This window comes from the organism of the source record quoted next, unplaced genomic scaffold (genome assembly GCF_019419815.1).
Source record: "Pyrus x bretschneideri cultivar Hongxiangsu unplaced genomic scaffold, Pyrus_bretschneideri_v1 Contig12, whole genome shotgun sequence".
Taxonomy (NCBI): Eukaryota; Viridiplantae; Streptophyta; class Magnoliopsida; order Rosales; family Rosaceae; genus Pyrus; species Pyrus x bretschneideri.
Genome location: NW_025999413.1, coordinates 9113977 through 9140850, shown reverse-complemented (window position 1 = coordinate 9140850; position 26874 = coordinate 9113977). Strand labels below are relative to the sequence as shown.

The 26874-nt window shown below is 36.5% G+C and overlaps 3 protein-coding genes across 5 annotated transcripts; all 3 read right to left on the bottom strand.

Annotated features, from left to right (window-relative positions):
• Positions 1-566: 566 nt before the first annotated feature.
• Positions 567-5087, bottom strand: LOC103931751 (protein MAIN-LIKE 2). Of its 2 annotated transcripts, none has more exons than XM_048578444.1 (7): positions 4980-5087; positions 3502-3618; positions 2743-3387; positions 2446-2613; positions 1956-2345; positions 992-1847; positions 567-862 (listed from the first exon to the last, which is right to left on the bottom strand). In XM_048578444.1, exons 2-6 carry the CDS (start codon positions 3607-3609, stop codon positions 1023-1025), a joined length of 2136 nt encoding a protein of 711 aa, XP_048434401.1. In that variant the 5' UTR covers positions 3610-3618; positions 4980-5087; the 3' UTR covers positions 567-862; positions 992-1022. The 2 variants fall into 2 exon arrangements, with proteins under 2 accessions (XP_048434401.1, XP_048434400.1); XM_048578443.1 differs by lacking the exon at positions 4980-5087 and adding an exon at positions 4038-4923.
• A 794-nt stretch (positions 5088-5881) lies between these two features.
• On the bottom strand, positions 5882-14257 carry LOC103937341 (serine/threonine-protein phosphatase 5-like). 2 transcript variants are annotated; one of them, XM_048578441.1, is made up of 14 exons: positions 14037-14257; positions 12832-12922; positions 12247-12416; positions 12097-12168; positions 11180-11330; positions 9495-9689; positions 8456-8564; positions 8244-8361; positions 7796-7943; positions 7258-7506; positions 6975-7100; positions 6779-6879; positions 6574-6648; positions 5882-6461 (listed from the first exon to the last, which is right to left on the bottom strand). In XM_048578441.1, the coding sequence occupies exons 2-14, from the start codon at positions 12908-12910 to the stop codon at positions 6402-6404; spliced, it is 1653 nt and encodes a 550-aa protein (XP_048434398.1). In that variant the 5' UTR covers positions 12911-12922; positions 14037-14257; the 3' UTR covers positions 5882-6401. The 2 variants fall into 2 exon arrangements, with proteins under 2 accessions (XP_048434398.1, XP_048434399.1); XM_048578442.1 differs by lacking the exon at positions 9495-9689 and having other exon boundaries at positions 14037-14247.
• Positions 14258-23680: 9423 nt separating this feature from the next.
• On the bottom strand, positions 23681-26864 carry LOC125474530 (B-box zinc finger protein 22-like). The gene is made up of 3 exons (XM_048578440.1): positions 26491-26864; positions 24204-24632; positions 23681-23991 (listed from the first exon to the last, which is right to left on the bottom strand). Exons 1-3 carry the CDS (start codon positions 26677-26679, stop codon positions 23968-23970), a joined length of 642 nt encoding a protein of 213 aa, XP_048434397.1. The 5' UTR covers positions 26680-26864; the 3' UTR covers positions 23681-23967.
• Positions 26865-26874: the final 10 nt, after the last annotated feature.

Below are 26874 nucleotides of genomic sequence, written 5' to 3'. Positions count from 1 at the left end.
TTTACTTAACTTTAAAGTTTCGTTTGGGGTTCTTTTTTCGGAAGGGATTAGAAAAGAGATTTGAACATAACCGTTTGATGAATAAAACCTTTCCCTTATAATCCCACCATTTTAGCACAACTAGAATGGATAAGTTTCATTAATTTAAGTTGGACAGAGTTATTCGTTTCTTTCTTCAACATACTTTGAATACAGTGAGTTATCCATTTGAACCGAATCGTAGACCCCACACGAGGGCTAAATTGGAGCGTTTAGAGTTGTGTTAGTTGCCTGACACTACACAAGACTTTCGACCAAAAAAATACAAAAGGGTTTTAATCCAACCAACCAAATACTCTCTGTAAATTATCTAAATTATGGTGAAAGGAATAGTTTGTGTCTCAAAATATGAACTACCCTAAATAATGGTCCTCTGTTATTCAGATTTAAGGGCCCATTTGTCCCTTACATTTTCTTCAAGAAATAAAAGCATCCCACGATAAGCAAAAAGACCTGTCGATCTCGGGTTCGATTTTCCTCCCCCGTTATCGCTACTCGCTTGTACACAAAACAACAAAAACCCAACGGGAAAAAACGAAACTTCAAAATTTTCAGAGGGATCATAATATACATGAAACTATACATTATTTCCAGTACCTGAACAGACACAACTTCCAGTAATCTTTACATTTGGAAACGAAAGTGAATAATCGATAACCTAAAGACGAAGACGACGTTATAAAAATAGATCAGACATAAAATTGTTACAGCACAAAACAGTAGAATAATTAACATGAACCGAAGCATCTTGTTGCTAGCTTACTTCCCCAAGACTGCTAATCTAGCTGCACATTTGCAATTCGTATTGTTACGCTCGCGCTGCCTGTCAAACAATAAAATGGAATTACAGATTCATCTGGTATATAGAACAAATGAAAGCGGAAAATAGTACAAATAAGATCGAAGAATTATCAGATCAGAGTAAACGTCTTTACTCGTGTGAATGGATTACCTCAGAAAAATTGCATGATGGCGGCTTTATATTATACTACGACACTACATTTACTCTGCTGGGCAATGTCCTGAGGAGTTTCAAGAGAAGGCTCTGGAACAACCTCTGCTTCAACTTTCGATGCTTGTGGATCACTCTCACTCGTAACATGAGGAAGCTCTGAGTCATCAACCTCGTTATATGCACCACGGAGCTGTGAGTCAATGACCTTAGTTGCATTGCACATCTGTGTATCAACTACCTTAGTTGAATCAGACAGTTGTGAGTCCTTGACTTCATTTATGGTATCACGAAGCTGTGAGTCGATCTTTTCGGTTGCTTCAAAAAGCTGTGCGTCATCAAACTTCACAACCGCACGGATTAGCTCAGAATTACCTTCCACAGTAGCCGCATGGCTTAGCTCTGAATGATCAAACCCCATGTCGGCACTGCATAGATGCATATTCTCATCCTCATCATCTCCGTTGATCATATGCAAAGCAGTGACCTCACTGTCAACAGGATATAGCTGCGAATGATCTTCACTGTGTACATCCTGAAAACGTATCTGCTCAACCCTGACATTGGTACCACAAAACTGGGATTGATCGTCCTCACTAGCAGTAATATATTGTGCTGGATCATCCTTCCGCAAACGTTTTCCCATACCTTTTCTTCTTACCCTCTCCTTTCCTCTTATCCTTTTCCCAAATTCATTTTGTTGGGTGGGTGATGGTATGTCTGGACCACAAATCTGGTCCCTCAAACATTGATGCGCAATACTTCTGATTTCTTCAATTGAATCAGCTTGTTTTTGGTCCAACCCGTCTGTTACAAATGTATCTGCTATGCGTGCAATATCCCTCAACCCAGCATTCTGCAAAAGTTAATAACGTTATCATTTAAAGATAATGCACCATCTCCTTATCCTTACACTTGCCAATAACCAATAAATTATAATTTTACTTATTCAATACAATATTACCGTTATTTGAAACTCAGAGGAGAGAGATATAGGCCTCCCTATAAATTTACGTGTAATTTTCAGGTACCACAGCATATAATCACTTTCATCTGCACCATCATCACCTTCAACAATATGATATCGACGCTCCAGCCATTCATTAAGCTCTGACTCCATTTTTCCTGACAAGTCAACCCCACCATCAACTCCGCGACTTTTTCTCTCCCATCGCTGTACATCCTCTGGGATTGACTGAGACATGCCGTATTGCCTTAGGCAACGGTTTGGGAGATGCCTTTCTGCCTTGTCAAAGCATATCAGCATTGTTTTTGACCTCCCTATATTCAGATTGCTCTTGATATCTTCTGGAATCACTGTACTGTCCATAGTTCTATATGGAAGCCACTCCACCTATAAGCCAACGCCATGTCAAATTTATTTTTATATCATACATTAAAACTAGCATATCAACTGACTCAGTTATAGATGGAAAGAAGAAGGAAAAACTGACATCACATGGTTTCAAGGAATCCAGAGCTTTACGATAAAACACTACATCACGGTTTGTTGTTGGCCCACTTTGCTTTCCTTTCCAGCTAAGCACAAAAGGAAAACGATCATGCATTGAACCAGTATTGAGCTTTGGTCGTCCAATATTTAGGTGAAAGTAACTCCAGCACTGCAAAAATATGATATGAAATATAAAAAGAAAAAGAAAGATGTCAACAAGAAGCAACTGCAAATAAGAGCCAAAGGAACTGCTCAAAAAATAGAAAATACAAAAGAAATAAAAAGCCACGTAGATAACCTGTAGTAGCGTTAAACAACCACTAATTGTACTTTGAGATCTCAGAGAGGCATTTCCCAGTGCCCTGTACAAGAATGACAATGCTGCTGCCCCCCAGGCATATCTCCCACAATTGTCAAAATTTTCGAACAGTGGAAGGTACATGACAGGGACTTTATTCCCAGTAGTTGTGGAAAATATTGTACTTCCAACAAGATATAAGAGATATGCACGGGTATGACATTCAATCACTTCGAGTGGTGCATCTTTGGGACAATGGGAAAAGAACTCTTTCAACCAGCTTAGCTTCACCATTCCACCGCTAGTATAACTAGATTCTGGTACTTTTCCGAGATACCTGTCACAAACTGAGTTGCAGGTGGTATGTGTTATACCAATTACAGGGTCTCCATCAATTGCTAGTCCAAGCAATAGTGCGACATCCTTAAGAGTTACCGTCATTTCTCCAACATTAAGGTGAAAAGTGTTTGTTTCTCTCCTCCACCTTTCAACTAGTGCAGAAATGAGTGGGTTATCTAGACTGATTGCCGGAATCCATCTTAAATAACCAAATCCAGCCTTCTCTACCAACTCAACCTGTTTTTCCGTGAGTGTCCATTGATCAAGCTTTGAAGTGTGTTCATGACATCTGAGTGCACCACGTTCCTGTAGGTAGTTAATAATATATATTATCATCCAGATCAGAAAAAATAGCTCATTAAAAAAGACGGAAGGAAATGGTAAAAAGCCTTATATGGTTCATTAAATTGTTCACTGCACCTGTCCATCCCAAACTGCTGAAGACACATGCTTGTCCTGATCATAAAGCACTGAACCATCAATTGGTCCGGGATTTGTCCCATAAGGGTCCGCCAGTATCATTTCCATTACTGCCAACTACAGAAAATATCACCCAGTGTATTAGCTCCATAGCAGCATCTTAATTCATAATCATAGATAGTAAATCCGTTAAACTCAGTAACGACAAAATTACAGAAGGAATTGACTATACTCTATGTTTGCCTCTCACTTGTATCAAATTTACACAAAACAATGAGTTTCAGCTCCAGGAAGCTTCGCAAGCATATTGGAATGAGGTAAATTGGAGCACAAGTTAGAATAAATATGAAAACTGTTGCAGTTGGAAAGAACCAGCGAACAAAAAGCTTCATTTACATTAGAATTGAAAGCATTTTGTGCATTCTAAACCTACTCGGGTCAAATTAAGAGACTTGTATTTATGGTCTTAATCTCTGCAATTTCCAATATGTCGAGTGCTAGAATTTAAAGATCAAAACATAATGAAACTCTCATACCGCAGTTTTTTTCATTCGAGAAAGTCTAAGCACGCTCTTTGGAATATGTCCTCTTTTTCAATCACAATTCTTCCCATGAACTGTCATTCTTAATTCATGACAAATGAATAACTTTTACCCATAAACATTCACTCATCTACATGTTATATGAAAGAGCAAGGACATCATTCAAACACTTTTCGTTTTGAATAAACGCTTTCAAGAATCCTCCTTTCCTTTTCCTCTCCCTATCCAAAAACCAAAAATGCGAGACGTAATGGAAAATCATCATCATGCACCCTAAATTTGCTCAGATGAACATCATCACGCACCACAATGCATTTCAATTCCTCTTGTACTTTTCTAAGAACCGAGCAATGGTGCAACCGGGTAAGATCAATTTCTCTCAGCTAATACACTAAGACTTGAAGCTCCACTTACCTTCTACATTTATCTTCACAATTCAATTACCATCCGAAAGTTATAGCAACTAAGATACAGCACCCAAAACCCTAATTAAAACCCCCAATTAAATTAACTAATCCAATTCAAGGCTTAATTGCCACAGAAATCCACTCTACATTTCAAAAGTTCATATCCATAACGCTATAAACTCTGCAAACCATAGCTTATTATTTAATCCAAACACAGTTAATCCTCAATCATAATCACAACCAAAATCAAAACCCCCCGTTTGGCTTCCGAGAAAATAAAAGGGGAAAAAAAAAACTAGATTCTGTGTCAGTTATGTTATCAGCTGGTTTTAGTTTCATTTTTCTCAGAAATTGAAGTGAGCCGAAAACGGTGGTGGTGTATTTGAGAAATAAAATTTCATGAGAAAGTTGGAGAATTAAATTTTCTCGGAAACCAAACAGGGAGCTGAGAAAGGAAGGGTTAGACGGATTAGAAGAAAGAAGGAAGAGGCTTTATGGGGGGCAAATGGTGAGGAGGAAATAAACAAACCTGAAATGCAAATCGAGCCAAAACGACGCCGGAGAGCTGGGGCGACGGAACGCAAGCAATTCAAGTCCTCCAATGTCGAAACGACGATGGAAGCTAAGACAACACAAAGTACTGATTTTTCTATTTCTTTTCTTACCAGGGCTTGATTTTGGGCGGGTTTCACTGCCCTAACCCGAGCCCAACCTTAAAATTGGGTAACCTGAAAAATGAATTTGTTTGGGCCTGATATTGGGCCCAAGATTTTGAAGCTCTTTATTTCTTTAATACAACAATATTGGATGGGAAATTTGAACTCAGCATTTTAGGTGGAAAGGTGAGTGTTCTTAATAAACTAAGCTAAAATCGGCTTATATAGTCATATTGTAGTTTAACTTGACGATAATTCTGCAATACGTCAATAGCATACCATTGAGAAACCCTTGATTTTTGTACTCTTGTTTAATTTATGTTGTTCAAGAATTACACGTAGTGGCCGTCATAACCTTTTCAATTTGGATCTCTCGAAATGTGTTACAATTAGGTTATGATATAACTCATCACCCAAAATATTGTCTCTACCTCTTATCAATTGGTTTTGCGTTCGATATCAACATTCTAGCATGGCATCCGAATAAGTTACACGCTACGCATGCTCTCTCATTACCTGATCCGTGTATAATAGTTTCAATCAGATAGAAAACATTGCCGATTGATTTTGAGTTGATGTAACCGTACACATTGGAAAGTCAAGGGAACAATAAAATTAATCTGATTATTCTGTTTTCTTGACAAGAATAACAAGTAATTGCTTGTATGGTACATTCTCATTTATACAAAGAGTCACATGATGAGAGAGAAAAGACAATGAAACGGGAAAGGCGTATTTCCCATCGTGCAGGATGATTCCATTGCTCTCTCCAGTCTAGGCTGTGGGATGACAACTTTATTGCAGGCACTTTGAGATATTTTCCAGGTCAAAATCAGGTATAAATTCAAATATTTACAAGTTATATGGTTGCAACAAATTCAAAAACAAAAAGAACAAATTTGATGACATATTTACGCCAGTATTTTGAAGATCCAAAATACCGGCGAAAAAAAAATAGAAAACAATCAAAATTCATAAAAATAAACACGAAGCAAACGCCATGAGCTTTAGCTGGCAGTCATTCTCCATACGGATATGAATTTCGTCTCTAAACCTGGCTTCCAGGAGCAAGCATAAGAACACAAACGACTTCAAAGAAAATGCCTGAAATATTCTCGTCCTAGTCGGGAGAAGAACAAGAACAAGATAGATACATAAAATGAAAAGAACCATCTTTACGAGATGTAATCGCGACAAGATACTGCAGTTGTCAACATGCACCAACCCCTCCTCCAATAGGCTTCTGAAGCAAAGTCGTATTCAACTGTGTTGGCACTTGCACTCGGACAAATAATTTACTGAAACATTCGGAGGAAGTTGTTCGCATATGCCATTGGCTTGACGTCAGGATGTGGCTGCAATATTATACAAGGAGATTTTTTTAGTGCAACGAGAAACGTCATTACTGTACAGTGTGCGCGCATGTTAAAAAAATATGGAGCAGTTAAATTGACAGGAAACACTGACCACTGCTGAGAAAGTGACAATGTTCGGCTTCAAATCTGGTGCTTCGAAACGGATAAAGGCACCCTTGTTACCCATCTGCAACGCCGGAACCATAAAACAAAATTATCATATGTGCAAAAAACAAGCTTCAATAAAGTTCATACACAACAATTTTAGAAGATTTAGTAATGATCGAAGGGTAGCCGAGTAGCCATCATTCAGTTACCTGATCACAGTAATTTGGAGCAGAAAAGACAGTGATAAGTTTCCCATCATGCTCAATCTCATAACCCTCGTCCTTTACTTCATGAGATCGCACAACTAAATCTGTATATTAACAGCCATGTAAATCCTCCAGTACATCTTTTGATAAGTAGCACTAACAACTTCAGTAAAACAACTTGTCAACGCTAGTAATTTACCTAAATTGTTTTCCTGCAAAAATCTTTTTGTCACATCGCCACCAAAAGAAAGACCTACACCTCGCTTGCTTGGTCCTCTTCCAGGTGCAGGCTGTGGATCACTCCACAGCAATTCACACATTAACCCTGATGAAACCCAGAAAAAACAAATATAAAATCTGCCTACTAATTAATTTACAGAAGGTTTGTGATGACATATTTTCAAACTTTAAATCCACCTGGTTAAGGGCAATAACAGATGTAATCGAAAAGCAGAATAAAGGGAGGGGATGTAATAAATTACCTTCCTCAGGAGGCTCACAAAACCGATTAATTGCTCTAATGTCGCTGAGTTTCACTCCATCAACGCTGAAAAGACCCCCATGGACTACAAAAACCTTCCCATTTATTACATGAGCCAGCGGTAGACAACAAAAAACTTCAGCAAACAGCTCCACAAACTTGTCGCTTAATTTGGACTGGACCTCACCCTCAAAACCATAAATCCTATTCATGCTCTTGCTCTCATGATTTCCTCTTGCGAGATATATTGCTGAAAATTAAAAAAAAAAATAACGGAAATGAGTGTTATCAATTCAGAACATGATTTCTTTTTAATTGAAAAGAGTAGAACATGGTCAGATTACTGAGCAAGGGAAATGAGTGTTAAATGAATATCGGAGTTAATATTGACATTGAAAGGAGCAACGGGGTAATATCCCACAACGAAGTAATTGAAAAGTGACTCCAACATGACTTTGCAAAAGATATGGAAGGCCTAAAAAAATCTACCTAGACTTAACAAAAAATTATAAACCGATCAAGAAAACAAAAGGATTCACCTGATGGAGACATGCACTTAAAAGCAAACAATGTTAGGATCACCTCCACAGAAAAAGATCCCCTGTCCACAAAGTCTCCATTGAATAGATATGGATTCTCATCTGAAGGAAGCCCGTTAAGCTCAAAAATATTTAGAAGATCATAGAACTGCAGGCACACAAACAAACAAATGAGAGAGTGCCTTGAACATAAATAGATACATATCATGTAGACAACCACCAAAACTACCATAACTAGAAGCTATAATACATTAGTCAGATTAGGTTGACTTCAGAAATACCATAAGACAATATGAAATTGAAATATCTATTGTTTCACCTAGTATTTGACATTTACCGGTCAAATCCCTTTATTTCTCTATGAATTAACCTTCTACAATGTTGAGTTGTTCAAAGTCAAATCAAGCACTTGATCCAGTATCTTATGGATATGGAAGAAATGTATTACCTGCCCATGTACGTCACCACAAACAGTAAAATGATTGCCCTTAGGAATATTTATATCAACCAGAGAAGGCATGGCTTGCAACATTTCTTTCGTCTGTAAGACAATTTGGAACGCATATCTGCAATATCGATACCAGATGAAGTGAAAAGAGTGTCTAAAAACATTTTGCTGCCAAGGTCCATGACAGTGAGTATTGTAATTCCCACACATACCGTTGGTGTAAATTCTTCTGATTCTTGAAATCCTCCATCATTTTCTTCACAAAATCCAAAGTAACAACATCCCCTTCTATCCTTGCACCGGCATATTGTGGCTCCACATCTGAAGTTGAAACAGATATCAGTTTCATTAGCTCGAGTGCTAAAGGACGTAAATAAGCTTTACCCTATACAGACGTAAATAAGACCTCATTATATCATTAGTTAAGAGTGAGGTTTTGGCCAGAAGAGAGTGCCTCCACTTATATAATCTATAAAATTCAAGGGCACTACTTTTACATGGGTATATGCATGACCTTCACCACGGCATCAAATGTTAATAATACGGAACATACTATTTTCTACACGAATGTACATGTCAAAAGGATGGATGCTCAATCAGTCATCAATATCTACAAAACAAATTAGCAACTCCATTGCATTGCAGTAAGTGATAAACTTTTACGACACATGCAGCTGTACCAAAAAATATGCCACATTTGAACTGAGTTCAGAAAATCAAAGTTGCTAACCAAATGAAGCTAGATAATGCAGACAAACAAATAAACACAAACAGAAGAAACACATATCCGCTCATGAGAATTCTTATTCACATTAAGATGAATACTTTAAGCTTCCTGGTTTGATTATTTTCTTAGTATTGCAAACTCGGTTTTTCTGTTCCAATTTTATGTGACCAACTTCAGATCCAGAGCAACATAGACTTTAGAACAAGCAAACAAAGTTCAACCACTCTAAGAAAGTTGACCTGGGCAAAAATAATACAAGGTCTAGATCTACCCACTTGGGTTAGCTAGAGTACATATCATCCATGTTCAGCTCTTTTTAACTCCATTAAGACCATGCGTTTGGCTGAAAATCCATTCTCGAGAAAGTCTACTATCTAAATGGTAGGATCAAGAATGCATTAGCAGTGAATGAATATATTAGTTTGCAGTACATCTCCTAGAACCTAACAGAACTTTCCAACTATTAGAAGTTATGAGAGTGACTTTGACTGTTTTCTTATGCTTCATTGACTGTGAACTCAAACCTAGGTTATTTACTTGACTTCCATGGAAGCCACACCACCAACGGGCCCCCAGGGCCACCATGATCACCACCACTATTGTGGCCACAACTGCAGTCAGAACTGTAGTCACTTCTGCTCTGAACATAACCAATGCTGCCACAACTCCTAGTCCAAGTGCTGCTATGTAGTAGTCTGGTGACGTACTGGGGGCCATTCCTATAATGATAAGAATACTATAATTAATGCTGTTAACAGACACCATTTAGTATAGTGCACATTAATAGAATTTTGAAATGAAATGCTAATCAGTTACTTAATGCTGATCAAGCTTATCGGTACTAACTAAACTGAGGAATACATGTTTCAGGAACTGATTCCTCACTAACGAGCAAACAGGACAAGAAAAAAGATCCTACCCCAGATGCCAACAGAAACAGATGCAGCTAATGCGTAAATTATAGGGCATTAACTTTGTGTGTACAGTTCATCCATCTGTAAAAAACAATTTGGGATAACTATGTCGTCCCAAATAAACCATGAAGTGTAACCAACATAAGAGACGAGAGAAACCGACATGAGGGATCCTTCCATATCAGAGTCAACTCAACAAAAAATCATTCATCCAAAATATGCCTACTAAACGCCCCAATTAATGAAATTTGAATGTGCAAATGATCAATTGTTCAATAAAAAAAATGAAAAGTAAAAAAAGAGGGATTTCTAGGTAATATTGGACCCTCTGAACCATAGCACTGACAAAATCACCGGTACAAATACTACCCAAATACCACCAGTTCCGTCCCTACAGCCATGACTATAGTTTTGGTACACAGCATGGCCAACATGCTCACTTCTGCAGCTCCCGTATCTACCCTAATAGTGCCCACTACCAATGCAACCAACACTACCGAATCTTAGAAACACACTCAAACTTATCAAACATGGAAGCTGCTATAAGAGCTCTAAACCTGCTTAATCCAGAATCAATAAATGAGAAATCTAAAACCACCTTTCATTAATTACACGTATTCGTGAAAATTAGAGATTTGAAATTCTTAAATATCCCTTGGGAGTTCAGACAAAAAAAAATTCAGAACTACAGTAATAGTGCACTATATAATGGCTCAGGTAGAACTGATACAAAGAGGGATCAGTAAAAAAGTTCAGGATATCACAAAGAAATGAAAATGAATCAGGTATTCACAGAATCATGAAATAAAAATCAGGCGCCATCATACATTTCCAAGAAAATAAAACAGACACCATTATTGGCAAGAGCAAATCTTGCAGTTAACAAAACTTCAAACCTAAAAGAGAAGATGTTTAAGTAGTCAAATCAAGCTGCTATATTTTTCTTTAATAAGAAACCAATTTCGCTAAAAAGAATAGAACAAAACAGGGGATACATAGGGCTGCTATCGCATTCACTTTTTTGCAATAGCATGCACTTGAGTATGTTTCAAAGAATAAGTTTCATATAATGCCTTGAACGCTTATCAACATTCAGAATCATGGACAAGCAACTCTTAACAAATTTTTAAACAATGAACAAAATCCATTGCTTGAAACATATGATGATGAAATTCTGCAAAAATTTGAAACGAAAAATGAAAAATAAAATCTATATAAGATAAGCAGAAGAAAGTGGAAAAACCTGGACAAACATAACAAGAAATGAAGCAGCATAAAACCAACAATACTAATACCTATAGAACGATAATTAATAGAATCAGCTACAGGACGCCTTTGAGCCTCCGGTACAGATATTGCTTCAGCAAATTTAAGCTTCATCACTGCTTTCTCACATTCCTTCAATTTCTTGGTAGCATCAGGATCATTTGGACAGATTCTTTTGACCTATTTTAGATCAAGGAAAAAATTCAAACAATGCAGCATCTAAGACAATTGCTACCAAAAGAAAATTTGGCAAACGTTTTCAAAGCATCCTCCATCTCTTGTGTATCAATTTATGAAAGGAAAGACAACGACATTATACAAAAGTCTTCGCACAATTTGATTTTTCTTTTCTCAAACTAGACCTAAGCTTGTCTTATCACATTCAAAATTCTGATTATAGAACTTATGAAAATTGATTGTCTACCCCAATCGCTCCATGCTCAGAAGTGGGGGACGTACCATGTTTCAGTAAAGGTTCCAATTGCACAAACCATAACCAGCTACAGCTTAGCATTGCTCCAGTAAATGTGCATATAAGAGATGTGAGCCACAATGAATAAGGACAAAGATTGTTCTAAAACTCTTGGAGACATTTAAAATGCAACTTTATAGTGATTAAATGAAGAAGAATTACGACCTTCTGAATGTGCAGCTTTGACTCTCCAGAAACTTAAGATTTATCTTTAACAAAAACGCTATTAGATGTATATACTAAAAAACAACCAACCAGGCAGATAACCATTTTCACATGATGAGTATATTGTTTAAAACCCTCCTACAAATATAGATATTTTAAATGTACTGATATCATAAGGGTTGCTGGAAATAAAAGCGGCTTCAACTTCTTGCAGTTTAATATGATAGTAGGTATTGAAAATTATTTTTTATGATAGTAGGTATTAAAAATTATTTTGTCACAATTTTAGAAAAGTGCTGAAGAAAGCACCTGCTGAAAATCCTTTAAAGCTTCTTTAAATTTCCCCATAGCAAGATAAGCTGCACCTCGTCTGTAGTATCCCTGCAACAAAAGAAAACCATCCGAACACAATCACACATGTCTAAATGCACAAAACCTAGGGGATAAGATAAAACATGCCTTTGAATATTTGGGATCAACTTCAATAGCCTTGGAAGCATCTTGTATGGCGCTACCATATTCCTCCAGTTTAAGGTGGGCAATTGAACGATTGGCCCAGTATACAGCATTCTGACTGTTTAGTTCAATCGCTTGTGTATACAGATCAATCGCTTGAGCAAATTTATGAGCTGATATCATAGAGAAAATATGAGCACACAGATCATACCCCAAAATAAATGCACTACAAGTACAAACAAATCAATAGAATACTGTTCAAAGTTAATCTCTATGTGAGGCATTCTTGCCAATTGTGAGGAAACAAATAGATAAAGTCAATGTCTCACCTGAATTCATTCAATTCAGAGCACTAGAGTGAGATATATGTATAATGTCCATCACTTGTTAGGATTAACTTTCCACAACACCGAAAGTAAATCTCACTCGTATCAAATCTATTTTGATTATTGAAATTTTGATTTATAAATACATGTACATAAAATCAAAGAAATTAAAAGCATAATTTATTTCATTGCCATACCGGTGAAATTAAATTAAAAGAAAGAAAAAAAAGGTATGACGGATTGTAGAAGCACAGATTATTACCTTTATATGCTTCATTGGCAAGTAGTTTAGCATCTTCAGCTTGCTTAACATTACCATTCTCAGTTTCCATGATTGGCATAAACTTTGTCGTCTACAAAAAGAAAATCGAATATTAGCAAATTACATATTCCATGATTAATTTCTCATCCTCCTGTTAGAATCAATATCAGCTCTACAAGTAATGTTGAGATGACATATCAGGCAATAATAGTTCATCTCTTTCGGACAGAAAAAAAAGTTATAAATTGCAATTCAAGAAAAAAATCAATGACCAATCAATACAAAAACTAATATACTAGTCATCCTAAAGGCCCATTATCAATTTTCTAATACAACTTAGCACTGGATCAGAATTAATTATGCATGTACCTCCGATGACTACTCAACTCTACGTTGCCATACAATCGAATGATATGAATATTTTCTACCAATCGGAAGCTATATTCTTCCCCAATAAAATGTTCACAGCCACATAATGTGAAATGTCTCATATGCAATTGTCTAAAAATCTCATTCCCCATCAGAATACCAAAACGACATTCAAGCAATTGTCTTTTAGCGTCGGACATGGCCACAACAGATTCCTCTGTTACCGCAGTTACTAATTACGGACATAAGTTAGGTCCTTTAGAGCGATTAACAGCTTCGCAACTGTGGCACACAACATAGGAAGTGCAAAAACTTCGGCATATGCTAATGCTATCGACGCCTTAAAAGGGTGTCGCAACAGACACAGACCCATTAACCTTAGAACTCGAAAATGTCCTATTCTATCATGCTTTGTTAAACATAAACTAGTGATTCCCACAACCCAGGTGAAGCAAAACAATTCTGAATCACCAAAAACGTAAACTGAATCAAATCCTCTGTTGTCCAAAACTGACACTTTCAGTTTAAAATTCTTAGCTTTTCAATCTCTGAAATATTCGACAAAAATTGGGACCCGGAAAGCAGTCAAAACGACCCTTGAAACAACAACTTTGCTCAGCCAATGTGAACTCTAATTAAAGAGCAACCAAACATATCATCCGTAAAAATTAAAAATTTAATATCTTTTTCCAAGTCTTCATGAACAGCAACCGAACAGAGAGACATACAGTGAATCAGTTGAAAGAAATAGTTGAGGAATAAAATAAATTACAAAAGAATAACCCATTTCCTCAGAAACCAAACAGGGAACTAACCCAAAAGAAGAAAGTATATACCTATTGCATCAGCAGACAGTATCGGATCTCGGCAGAGAGAGAAAGAGATACCCAGAGAGGGAGGGAGAGGGAGAGGGAGAGGGAGAGAAAGCAGAGGGAGAGAGAAACCCTAATTTTATAGGACTTTGGAATCAGATGGATAGATATATCAGAAGCTGTTGTTGTTAGGAGTGGAGGGGACTTGGTCTAGTTCATTGTACTAAGGGGTTTAGACTTCAGGGCAAAACTATATATATTTTGAGCAATAGGAGAGAGAGAGAGAGAGAGAGAGAGAGGCTCCTACTAACTTATCTCTGTTTTTTTTTTTTTTTTGCTCATTTTAGGAAGCCTATTTTTTTGTGAGAAATTCTTTAGTTTCTTCCTAACTTGAAATTTTTACAATTTCATCCACAATTTGGTGGTTTTTTTTAAGAAAATTTAACGAAAAGCTTCCGGTATTATTTATTTTAACGAAAAATCATATTTTTACACTAAAAAGTCAATTATGATACTATTCACTTTACCTTTTATTTTGCCCTTATCATTAACACTTAAAATTTTCAAATATTTTCCATTACTTTTTTTATTATTATTATTTGTCTCCTTAGGTTTTTGTTTATGTGATTCTAAATATAAGATTAAATTTACCAACTTTTATCAATTATTTATGGTTAGAGCTAATCATGCTTCTTTAATTTAAAAACAATAAAAAGCACACTATTTTAATAATTCAACAGTTCTACTTCTATCAGTTACTTATGAGATGCTTTGAATCCAAAAAAAATAAAATTACTTATGAGTGGTGGCGGAGCCACAGAGGTGATGATTGGCCACGCACCATCCTGGAATTACAGTCCTGTATTTATTGTCAATGATTTTTACAACAATGAGTGCGTCGTGTATTGGTGGAGAAGAGTTTGGAGATTAGAGACTTGCTAACTAGCATTCTATTAGTTACTCAGTACTGCGATCTGGTAGTATTTCAAGTGAAGTGAGAGGTCTTAGGTTCGAATAATAGAGAATTTGATATCAAATTAGGTTGCACAATTTGTGGTTTACCTTGAAGTGAGAGATCTTAGGTTCAAATCTCATGAATAGAGAATTTGATACCAAATTAGGCTGCATATTGTGTGGCTTAGGCCATCTCCAACCGAAGGGTCTAGAGAGCCAGAGGGTCAAAAATAGCTTGAAAACCATCTCCAACCGAGGGCTAGGCCAGAGGGCTGTAGAATCTGAGAAGACCCCACGGAATCGAAGAGGGCTAGAGGGTTGGCTGCATGGGGCTGGCTAGAAAATAGAGCATTCATGTCGGTTATAACCGACAGGATTGCTTAAAAAAAAATTGAATACAATGGCTAGTCAACTAGCTGTTGTATTCAAAAAAATTTTTATTTTTTTATTTTTGGGCCAATTTTTTTTTTAATTCTTAAAAATTATTATTTTTTCCTATAAATACCTAAACCATTCGTTAAATTTCAGTTCTAATTTTTTTGGTTTTTTGGGTCAGTTATCGCTGTAGTTTTTAAATTAAAATAATAAATTATATTTTGCCCTATGACCCTTTGGCCCTCGGTTGGAGATGGAGGCAACTATGGCCCTGTACTATTCATTATAATATTAATATCTTGGAGAATCTTGGAGGGCCAGAGGGCTAAAATGAGTCATCTGGCCAACCATCGGTTGAAGATGGCCTTACCTAAACTCCTCTTCCCCTTAGTGCAAAAATATCGATGTACTAAAAAAATAAAAAAATAAAAAAAATAAAAAATAAAAAAACTAGCATTCTACCAAGAACTATCTTATTTAAATTACACTACTATATTTTTTCTAATTTCTTTCATTTAGCTTAAATGCCTCTCCTGACATGAGTTTCTAGCTCCATCAATGCTTATGATGGGAGCTACTCACGTTCACCTTATTTTAATTTGTACACAGCTACTCATAATATTAAATTGAAAATTTGGTTCAAAATTTTGATTTAATTGAGTATTAGTCTTCGAACAAAAATTCGTGCATATTGATCTATGAATTTATCATAATATAAAACAACAATCTTTTTAAGTAATTACGTTCAAATCGTATTCCAACAAAATTATACAAAATGACCACTATTCCATGTGTAACAAGACGAAGACTCCCAAAAGTACTACCATCAAAATTCCACAATAATTGTTGACTGAAAATTAGAAGAGGAATAATTAGTATGCTACTCACAATTAAGCCACTCAAAAATCCATTTCATAAATCGAAACACTTATAACAACACTTTGAATAAAAAAAAAAAAGCTCACAGAATCAACTGTTATTGCAACTGAGTAATATGAAACGACTGCACTAGTTTACTAGTAATTCTCAATTTTCGTAATATTAATTTTGAAATTTTTGCATAAGAACCCTTGATAACCAGGGATGAAGTTAGATTTTTATTGAATGGGGACATCCTAAAACAACAAAGTAAAATTAAAAAGTTCAACCCTATGTACAAACGAACCACTTATATGTTAAGTCATAATGTTTTATGTTTGTGGAAATCCCTGTTCTTTATCAAAAACAACCAACATTGATAAATCAAAATCATTTTAAAATCCAGTAAATAATATGCACAAACAAGAAGAAGAAACACAATAAATAGAGCAAGTAAACAAAAATGATAACATAAAGAACGAAAAACTCCAAATTACAATACTTACATATATTTAATACAAATCACCCACCTCGACAGTCAGATAGTGATTATATTAAATACATTTAGGGTTAATGACAAAAAACTACCTTAAGTTTGGGTCAAATGACACTTTCATACCTCATCTTTTAAAATTGACAATGTCATACCTCATCTTACGAATTTGTGTCAATGTTATACCTTCCGTTAGCTTGGCCGTTTATTTCTCAGTTAAATGCTGACGTGGCTTGATCTGGGACCCATTTTTATTAAAAAATTAATAAAAAAATTATTAAAAACAAAAAAAAATCATTTAATATTATTTAAATATTAAAATAATAATAAAAAATTATGTTAAAAAACCTGTTTTGTTTTTTTTTTTTTTTTTTCTTCTTCTTCTCTCTTCTTCTTCTTCTTCCCTCTTCTTCCCTCTTCTTCTTCTTCTTCTTTCTTCTTCTTCTGCACGGGGACAAACTGGGTTGTTTTTTTTTTATTTTTTATTTTTTTTTTTTCTTCTTCTTCTTCTCTCTCTTTTCTCTTCCCTCTTCTTCCTCTTCTTCTTCTTTTCTTCTTCTTCTTCTGCACGGGGACAAACTGGGTTTGTTTTTTTTTTTTTTTTTTTTTTTTTTTTTTTTTTTCTTCTTCTTCTTCTCTCTTCTTTCTTTCTTACCTCTTCTCTTCCCTCTCTTCATCTTCTTCTTCTTCTGCACGGGTAAGACAAACTAGGTTTTTTTTTTTTTTTTTTTTTTTTTTTTCTTCTTCTTCTCTCTTCTTCTTCTTCTTCCCTCTTCTTCCCCCCCCCCAACCTAACCCGCAGAAGGAAGAAGAAGAGAAGAAGAAGGGAAGCAGAAGAAGAGAGAAGAAAAAAAAAAAAAAAAAAAAAAAAAAAAACCCAGTTTGTCCCCGTGAAGAAGAAGAAGAGGGAAGAAGAGGGAAGAAGAAGAAGAGAGAAGAAGAAGAAGAAAAAAAAAAAAAAAAAAAGGGAAGAAGAGGGAAGAAGAAAGAAGAGAGAAGAAGAAGAAGAAAAAAAAAAAAAAAAAAAAACAACCCAGTTTGTCCCCGTGCAGAAGAAGAAGAAGAAGAAGAAGAGAAGAGGGAAGAAGAGGGAAGAAGAAGAAGAGAGAAGAAGAAGAAAAAAAAAAATGGTTTTTTTAAATAATTTTTTATTATTATTTTAATATTTAAATAATATTAAATGATTTTTTTTGTTTTTAATAATTTTTTTATTAATTTTTTAATAAAAATGGGTCCCAGATCAAGCCACGTCAGCATTTAACTGAGAAATAAACGGCCAAATTAACGGAAGGTATAACATTGACACAAATTCGTAAGATGAGGTATGACATTGTCAATTTTAAAAGATAAGGTATGAAAGTGTCATTTGACCCATACTTGAGGTAGTTTTTTGTAATTAACCCATACATTTAATTACATGAATTATATTGATCGTTAGATGGTTATTGTATTAAATACATGTATAAGTATTGTAGTCAATGCCTACAATCAGGTCCATTATGCTTCTTTTCTAGTGTGTATGGCATAAAATAATTGGTGGGGTGTCGTTGGCAAAATGTAAGTGAATATTTTATTTCAATAGAGTGGTTATTAAGTGAGTTTTTAGCTTGAAAGTTGATACTACATGTACTCTTTTTTGTTTAAGAACCAGTGTGAGTGGGGGCATCCGCCTCTTGTAAGCCTAGGGTGGCTCCGTCTATGTTGATAACATTACATTTTAGAAAGCGTAGTACTACCCACACATTCAATTTTACCTCCCACACACTCCTTGTTAGTTTTGTTGATCGTCTTCAATTCATTTGAATTTGATAGTTCGAAATTGAGAAAGATGCGTGAGAGGTAAAAAAAAGTTATGTGGATAGCACCACCCTTTAAAAAACAAAACTTCATGATACGACCCAATCCTGATGTCCCCAAATAACAGGATAGGCACGTGCTGGCCGACACCCGAGGGTGATGAAGCCATTTGTACATGCATGCAAATTAAAATGTGTGATTAGAAAGAAATATACTAATGCATAACCATGGTCAAAGCATACAACTCATCAAGAATAATATGAAAGATTTATTATGAAAAGGTACGAACCGAAGAATGGGTCCTACATAGAGGGGACACGAAGATACCTAAATGGAAGTGCCCTGCCACGGGGATTGTGTGCCTTGATTCTAACTCTTAAGGTGGCGCAGTACAAAAGGGTGAATGGACCAAAGTCTATAATAATAATAATACTAATAAGAAAACCGTTTCCTTTTTTTAACATACTAACCCCCTGTTTTGAAAACACATATATAGTACTACATAGTAAGTTTCTAAAACTCTAACATGCCAAGAAAACATTCGTCCTCAATAAATGTGATAACACCGCCTGAAGGTAAATCCATAAATCTCATCAATGTTGTACTTACTAGGGGTATCATAGTGGCCCAAAGGCATAACCATCACCAAAGGTGAAGCAGTGCGACACAGGGTTACGCTAGTGAAGAAACCATGGTCTATTACCCGAAGGTGAAGTTGTACAACTCCGAGTTACACCAAAGAATATGATATCACATATAAATGTATATGTAGTGGGTCCATCACCCGAAGGTAAAGTTGTATGACTCTAGGTTACGCCAGAGAAGAAACATAGGGTCCATCACCCAAAGGTGAAGCTGTACGACTTTGGGTTACGCCAAAGAAGAAACATATACATATAACATATCACACCGACACTAGCCTCGGGCTAGTGAAGCTGGAGGTATGCCATAAATCTCATCAATTGTATCCTATGGCCATAGACATCTACATACCCGGTTGTGTGTATGTGCTTTATGATAACTGTTATGCCCCGATCCCGACATACGTCCAGGATCGACACGTGACGCCACCAAATACCCGTATATCTAACATACCCCGCCTCCGGGATATGTACAAAGTATAGATCAAGATTCAAATTTCATAGCATTTTTCGTACATTTTATGACTGCATCTAACAACCTCGTTAGACTGCCACCCATGCCAATGGGTTAACGGTCCACTACTAGCCCTCACATTTCATCACATCAATCCAATCATACAATACAAACCGTATTTCCAATGCACAAGTCAAATCATACTTAATAAAAATTTATCAATGGCCATAAATAAAAATAACACTTCAATAGAAAGCACATTTAATAAACAAGTATAACTCAATATGGTGCCACAAATACATATAACGAGACACACGTCAACTGGGAACAACACGTCATCATGATGAGCCAACTAAGCTCCATCAAGCCTCAACAACTAACTAGAGACAAAGGACACTCTAAAGTAAAGCATGTTGACTAGAACGTCAACCGTCGATAAGGTAGATCCATTAAGGTCAACAATCTAAGGTTATTCAATCCGGAAGATCCACACATCAGATTTCCGATCCATAAGTTCTCAAAGGTCCAACAACTGATAACTAGGGTGCTCACAAAATTGTACGACGATCCAACGATCGGATTGTCGTCAATCACACAAACAAGTGGTGGTCCAATTAGATCACTACACCAAACAATTGAATTTCAGGAAACTGAGCTAGACATAGGTTCATAGGGTCACTAGAAGGTATTTGGTACTTAGACAACACTTGTGGACGGTCCCACACACCGCCACACGTGGTGGGAGCCAAGGTGGAGGGTTTAGAAAACCTGAATTTTCAGCATTAACTAAATGAGCTCAAATTTATGTGGTAGCTCGAGCTCAACAAAAGAAAAATTTTCACAACTAAGCCTACGATAAATTCAAACTGGAAACCGTCCAAAATCATCGAAGAAAACCGAATTTCCAGGGTTCTAAACACCCAACTCTAAAATGAATACAAAAGCACAAACTAAGCATATCAACTTGAAGATTATGAAGAGTATAGGAAGTTTCATACCTCACTTGAAGGAAAGGGTTGCCAGAATCACCGGAAAAATGATAAAACCGCCGGAAAACTCGTGGGTTTTGTGGCTTTAAACTGCAAATATGGAAAAGAAAATGGGAAATCTAACACTACAAAGATGTAGGGCTCGTCAAGAGCTTTCCATGGACACCAAGATCACCCAAAACAGAGCTCGGATGAAGGAGATACAAGCGGGTCAAGTTTGTGGGTTAACGGGTCCAATTCGCCCCCAAAATGGGTTAGCAGCAGCCCGTTTTTCCTTCCTTTCTTTTTTTTCAGAAACCTTCCCCCCTTTTATTTGATTGGTCCTTCTCCTTCAAGATGATTGGTCCTCTTATTTTTGCTTAAATCTGATTAGGCTTCTTCCTTGTGGAAGTTTAATCGATTTAAAATCTATAGTTTAGTAAAACAATTTCAAATGTTCGTAACTATACCGCTATAATTCGGACTAGCAAACGGCTTTTGCCTATACGTTCGTGGTTTCAAGATCTATTTGAAAATATAAATTGTGACCTCCAAAGGTCTACAGATTTTAAACAATTGATTTTCAAACTTCAAACTTTGTAACTAGTTTAGTTAAAATCTAAATTCAAACAAATTAACGTAAGTTCTCAAGAAATAATATGAAATCTCAATAATACAAATACGTAGATTATAATAGTGAAATCCAGGAACGAGATTTCACAATAACTCAATAGATAAGCAATGAAAACATACCACAAAAATCTCATATCAATCCGAAGCTCAAAGCCCAAAGCCTCATCATAACCATGATAAACCATATTCATAAATCCGTAAAATTATCATATGCATAAATCCAATACTTCATAACGTTTTGTAAAACATAATTCGATAAATCATAAATATTTCGTAAAAGCAATTTAAATAAATCGTAAATTCTCTGTAAAGCATAAATATAGCATTCCGTAAAACATAATGGAAAACATACTCAAATCATGAAATATGAAATGCCTGCAAATCTAATATTTTATAAAAATATGCAATTAAGAAGGGGTGCACTCACAGATATTTTGTTGCCCAAGAACCGCTCGAGCTAGCGAGAAATGAGTCATTTCCCATCGATGCACCTAACCACATATAGAGGCCATTTAGTAAAACTCTACTAAAACGACAGAATTTGGGAAAACGGATAGCGAATTCGGATTTGGCATGTCGAAAAACCTAAGGAGGGACATCATGTTCCCCCATGCACCGAGTTGAGTCGCTGGAAGGTTCGCCGAAACAGTCACCGTCACAATACCTCTAGCGGAGGTGCGTGTGCTACACTCGCTGGCCATGATGCACACCCATGCGTTGACCGTGGAACAGGGCTTGGGTCCAGGTCAGATCTGCTGGGTTAGGTCGGTTTTTAGGTTGGGCCTGGTAGCTGGGTTAGGGTTAATGGGTTATGGATTTGGGCTTGGTTATTAGGCGGCTTGGATTAATGGATTGGGCTGGAATTCATATCAGGTTTTGGGCCTGATTTTGGGTCGCAAGTCGGGTTAACCCGATTAGGTTCACGGGTCACTAGACTCAACGAAGGAGAAAACCGGAATTCTTGGGATTTTGGTTGGGAAACTTCCCTGGCTCTAATCGAGGTCAAAACTCAATCATTCTCAACGTATAATACTCAAATTGAAACTAGAGAGACGAGGATTTGAAATATACCTATTGGAAGCCGTGACATGGCCGGAGTTGGTCGGAATACAGTTCGAAAGTCGCCGGGTTTCTTGCTGGAAACTGGGAAATCTAACCTAGCTGTTTATGCATCCCAAGCTCACTAAAACAAGCATGCCAACTTGGAACTCGAACTAAACATCAAAAAAGAGGAGAAAATGATGAACCTCAAAGCTTACCTAACATGTGATGTGAACAGTGGAGGTTTCACTAGGAAAAGCTTTGTGTTCGCTACAGAGGTCGAGAATCCTCAAGTTGGTTTTCCCACATATTCTTGTCCTCGATTCATGCCCAAATATGAAGTGATGGTGGTGATTTGGTAGTGTGAAGGCTCGTCAGCGAGTATGGTGAGTGGGAGTGGCCGGTGATGGTTCTATAGAAAATGAGGGGTGTGAGATTGAGTGATGAAGAGAAAGGGGAAAGTCTGAGGGAAAAAGGGCCAAGAGAGGAAAAAAAAAAAAGAGAGAGAAAGGGAAAAAAGAGAGAGAGAGAGAGAGAGACTCGGAGTGGGGAACACGTGGCAGAATGAGAGGTGGGTGTGGGCCCCACGTGACAGATTAATATTAAAATAATTAAAATATTCAATCCTAATATCCAGAATAGTGAATTGACTATTTTGCCCCTTGACTTCGTAGTTCTGTAAAACATTCATCGTAACTCCAAATCCGATTCCGCTTGCGCCCACATGCTAATAGCGACGAGTGCTATAAAGATACGCTAAGAAAACAAATCTTACGTGACCCGACAAGGCGATCAACAAAAGTCAACTTCTTCGCCTCGAAGGGCATTTTCGTACATTCATCTTTTAAAATTATAAAAACTGTAATAATTGAAGATGGGTCGTTACACTTCAAACTTAATAATTTAGAACAAAAAACCCAACTAACTTAAAACAAGATAAAACCTTTCACAACTAAGAACTAAGCAAAGCAAGACAAGTAGATCGATATGTTTTGAACCACATTTTATAAAAATAAATATTTAGAGAAGCTTTGATGAGAATCACACTTCACTTTACTTTTTTCCTTCTAAGTGTAATTTTTATGTAATTTTTTTATTAGTTTATATTACTAATTAATTTTCTTATATAATGATAATTTTTTATGCAAGAAAATAGAAGAAAATGTGATTCTCAAAACTTTTCTACAAATTTATTTCCATAGTTGGTGGCATCGCAACTCTATCAAATAGCAACTACTTTATTTGGAGAAAATTTTTAGTGTATCGGAAAGACGTGATGAAACATAACATGTCATTATACAATTAAAGGATTTTTTTTTTTTTTTAAATCCTTCCAATTGTGTGACCAAGTGATGTTCCGCTTAGTATTTGGGACACACGGAAAATTCTCTCCTCTACTTGGATTTTATGTCCCACAGTCAGATATTATGTTGCTAGTGAAAATGGACTTCCAATCAATGGTAACTAAATTACATGCCCCACATTCAGAGATATGCAACTATGTATATAGGTTAAGAGTAATTAATGACCAAAAAAAAGGTTAAGAGTAATTAATTACCAACTAATGCTAACTAAATTACATACTAACTTACCAATTACCATAATTTGCCTAATACACCTACCTAATTCCCTCACCTCACATAACTTGATCACAAAAGTAAAATAACTTGATCACAATCTGCCTTCTGAAATTTGGTTCAATCCTGAATCATCCTCCATCAGCTTCAAACCAAAAAAACAATCAGAGGCAGTATCTGCTGTAAACCTGTAAGAAGCCGAAAACTACATTAGGTCGTTTCCAAACACTAGAACTTATGTCTACGTGAGCGTTTGGACATCAAACTGCAAAAGTGAACCTGTGATGTCATTGCAAACTAAAACTAATTTTTGTTCGTTAAAAACATCGATGCGGTCATGGTTTCAGCATGACACACTCGTACAAAAATAATAAGAAGATATACATATATATACACACACCTTGGGCGACATGCGATCCAAGACCCCAAAATTTTGATTAGGGTCAGTAAAACCAAGAAATTCTTCCAAGTTCAACCCGGAACCGGAGGTGTTAGCATTTTGAATTAACGGTAATTTTCCTGATACACCAGTTCCAATACTGTCAACTTTACCAGGCAATGCTTGTTTAATCTCCCCAACAAACGGACCTACTGGACTTTTGTTTATTGGTCGCGACGATGCTGATTCAGAAACTGTTTCCGCAGAAGTCAACATTTCCTTGGTGGAGGTGGAGATACATGGTTTGGTTGCTTCAAGCCCCACTTTCACACCAGTAAGCACAAACCTTTGGTGACTGGAAACATACGAGTTTACTGTGTGTATGGCAACATCGCATTTCTGACAGAGTAAAGCTCGATCCTGCAGACAGAAGAAGTATCCGACCATCTCCTGCAACCGAAAAGGAAATGTAGATTACTTCATGCATCTCAACAATTACAACGTCACGGACGTGAACCACCAAAACAGCGGTCCCTACCAAAAGGGCACTTCATTTTTGAGAGATTGTGCGACTTTTGAGCTCTTTAAACAAAAATCATGGATCAACTCACAAACAAATCATATATGTCAGGTAAAGTTTGCAGATCACTAGAAAGTAATAAAACCCAGCATGCATATCATTCTGGTCTGCCTCTAAAAGGGCTGTGCAGGGGTGGCAATGGATTACGCTCAGGTTTACCTATTTACCTTTGTGTCGTGTTCCTGCCAACCCATGGGTTAATGAACACGTAAAACAATATAATGAGTGTAAAAATATTAATAGTGTTACGACTTGTGTAAACTACCAAACTGTATAAGTGCAAGTATCAATGACCGAAATTAATTAACATGATGTAACGGGATGATATACGGATGGATATCCCTACAGTTCTACCCCAAGTCTCCAACATCTGTACTTCCAAGTATAAATACAACTACCAAACTGTATAAGTGCAAGTGTCAATGACCGAAATTAGTTAACCTGGTGTAACGTGATGACATACGGATGGATGTCCCTACAGTTCTACCCCAAGTCTCCAACATCTGTACTTCCAAGTATAAATACTCTGCACTCAATTCCTAGCAGACTTTGTAATACTATAGGAAACGAATGACAGTAAAGCAAATGGGTAGTTAGTGTGTGACCCAAGTCACATCCCACATCACATCAAACATTAAATTTGAAACTACAACCCAACAAAAGAATTTTAATGCGACTTTAATGTTACGTATCAGTACTATCTAGTTTTATGTAAAATTTAATAATTGTAAGATCTAAACCATTAAATTTTCGAATTATTATGTGACATGGATCATGAAAGAAAATTGTTTTAATTGATCAAAACAGCATAACAAATCTTTATCTCAATCAATTACAACAAACCACTTTCACATAGAAGAATAAACAAAGCTAGTATGAACTTATTTTCTTCAACACATCGATAATCTATTATAAACTACTTTAATTTATCTATTATAAACCATTTTAATTTATCACGAGAGTAATTTAAACTTGAGTGAAGAGGCAGATCAACAACCTTCAAACTTGGTTGAGGGGGGCGGACACACTACTCTTAACCCAATTGCGTGAACCCATGTTTGCGAATATAATGTTTTTCTTAAAGACTATTTTATTCTAATCTATTATAATTTAGTGTGACAGCGATTCGAACTCGGCCGGTCTGACCCGGATCAACCAGGCTAATTCATGTTAACCAATGTAAGCACAACTAACAAACCCAACATTTACTTTGGAATTTTAAACACAAAATAATGAAAGGAATGAAATGAGAGAGGATCCTCGCCGGATTCTCTTTGTGAGGATTTCAAGGATCCTCCAATTATATCCGTCGATCATATGACCAGTTTTTGTCAGGTACTGTTTATATTTAATTTTAAATAAAGAAATTTGTAATGATTTTTACCACACAATGTACGATAAATGAATATGATTGAAGAATCTCCACGATCCCCACAAAGAAGATCGTGCAAGGATCCTCCTGGGAATTTCACAAAAATATCTAACTTTTCCTCCATAGTAAATGAAATGGTCTGAAAAATCAATAGTTAAATTTTGTGTAGATCTAATGAATCTTTGCGACCTTTAAATATTGTATAAAATATGTAATACTGAGTTAGACGTAGCGACTTGTTGCTACTGCCTAAGACGTAGCATCGTAACCTCAAAATATCATCAAAAAGTCACAATCTTTGAATGAATATAAGAGCAAGAAAAAGTTGAAAGTTGAAACTGGGAGTTCGTTCAGACCTGGCAGATATCGCACTTGGGCATGGGAGAGGAAGAGGAAGAGGAAGAGAGAGGGACTCTCTGGTGCTTGCTGGCCAGTTTGTTGGCGGCGTGGATCTTCTGGTCGCACGCCCAGCACAACGCCGCCTCGTCCGCGCAGCACAGCACCTTGGCCTCCGCCACCTCGCAAGCATTGCACTGTATCTTCATCTCTCTCTAAAAAAAACCCAAGCCTTTTGGGAAAAGCGTATAGTGGCTTTCTCTACGGCGGAGCTTTTGAGGGAAAAGACTGAGAGTTTTGAGAGCAGAAATGCAGGAAGAAAAGATGGCGATGTGGGTTTAAGAAGGCAAACCGACTATTGGTTGTTTAACTAACATCCACTATGCCGATGTGGAATATCGACA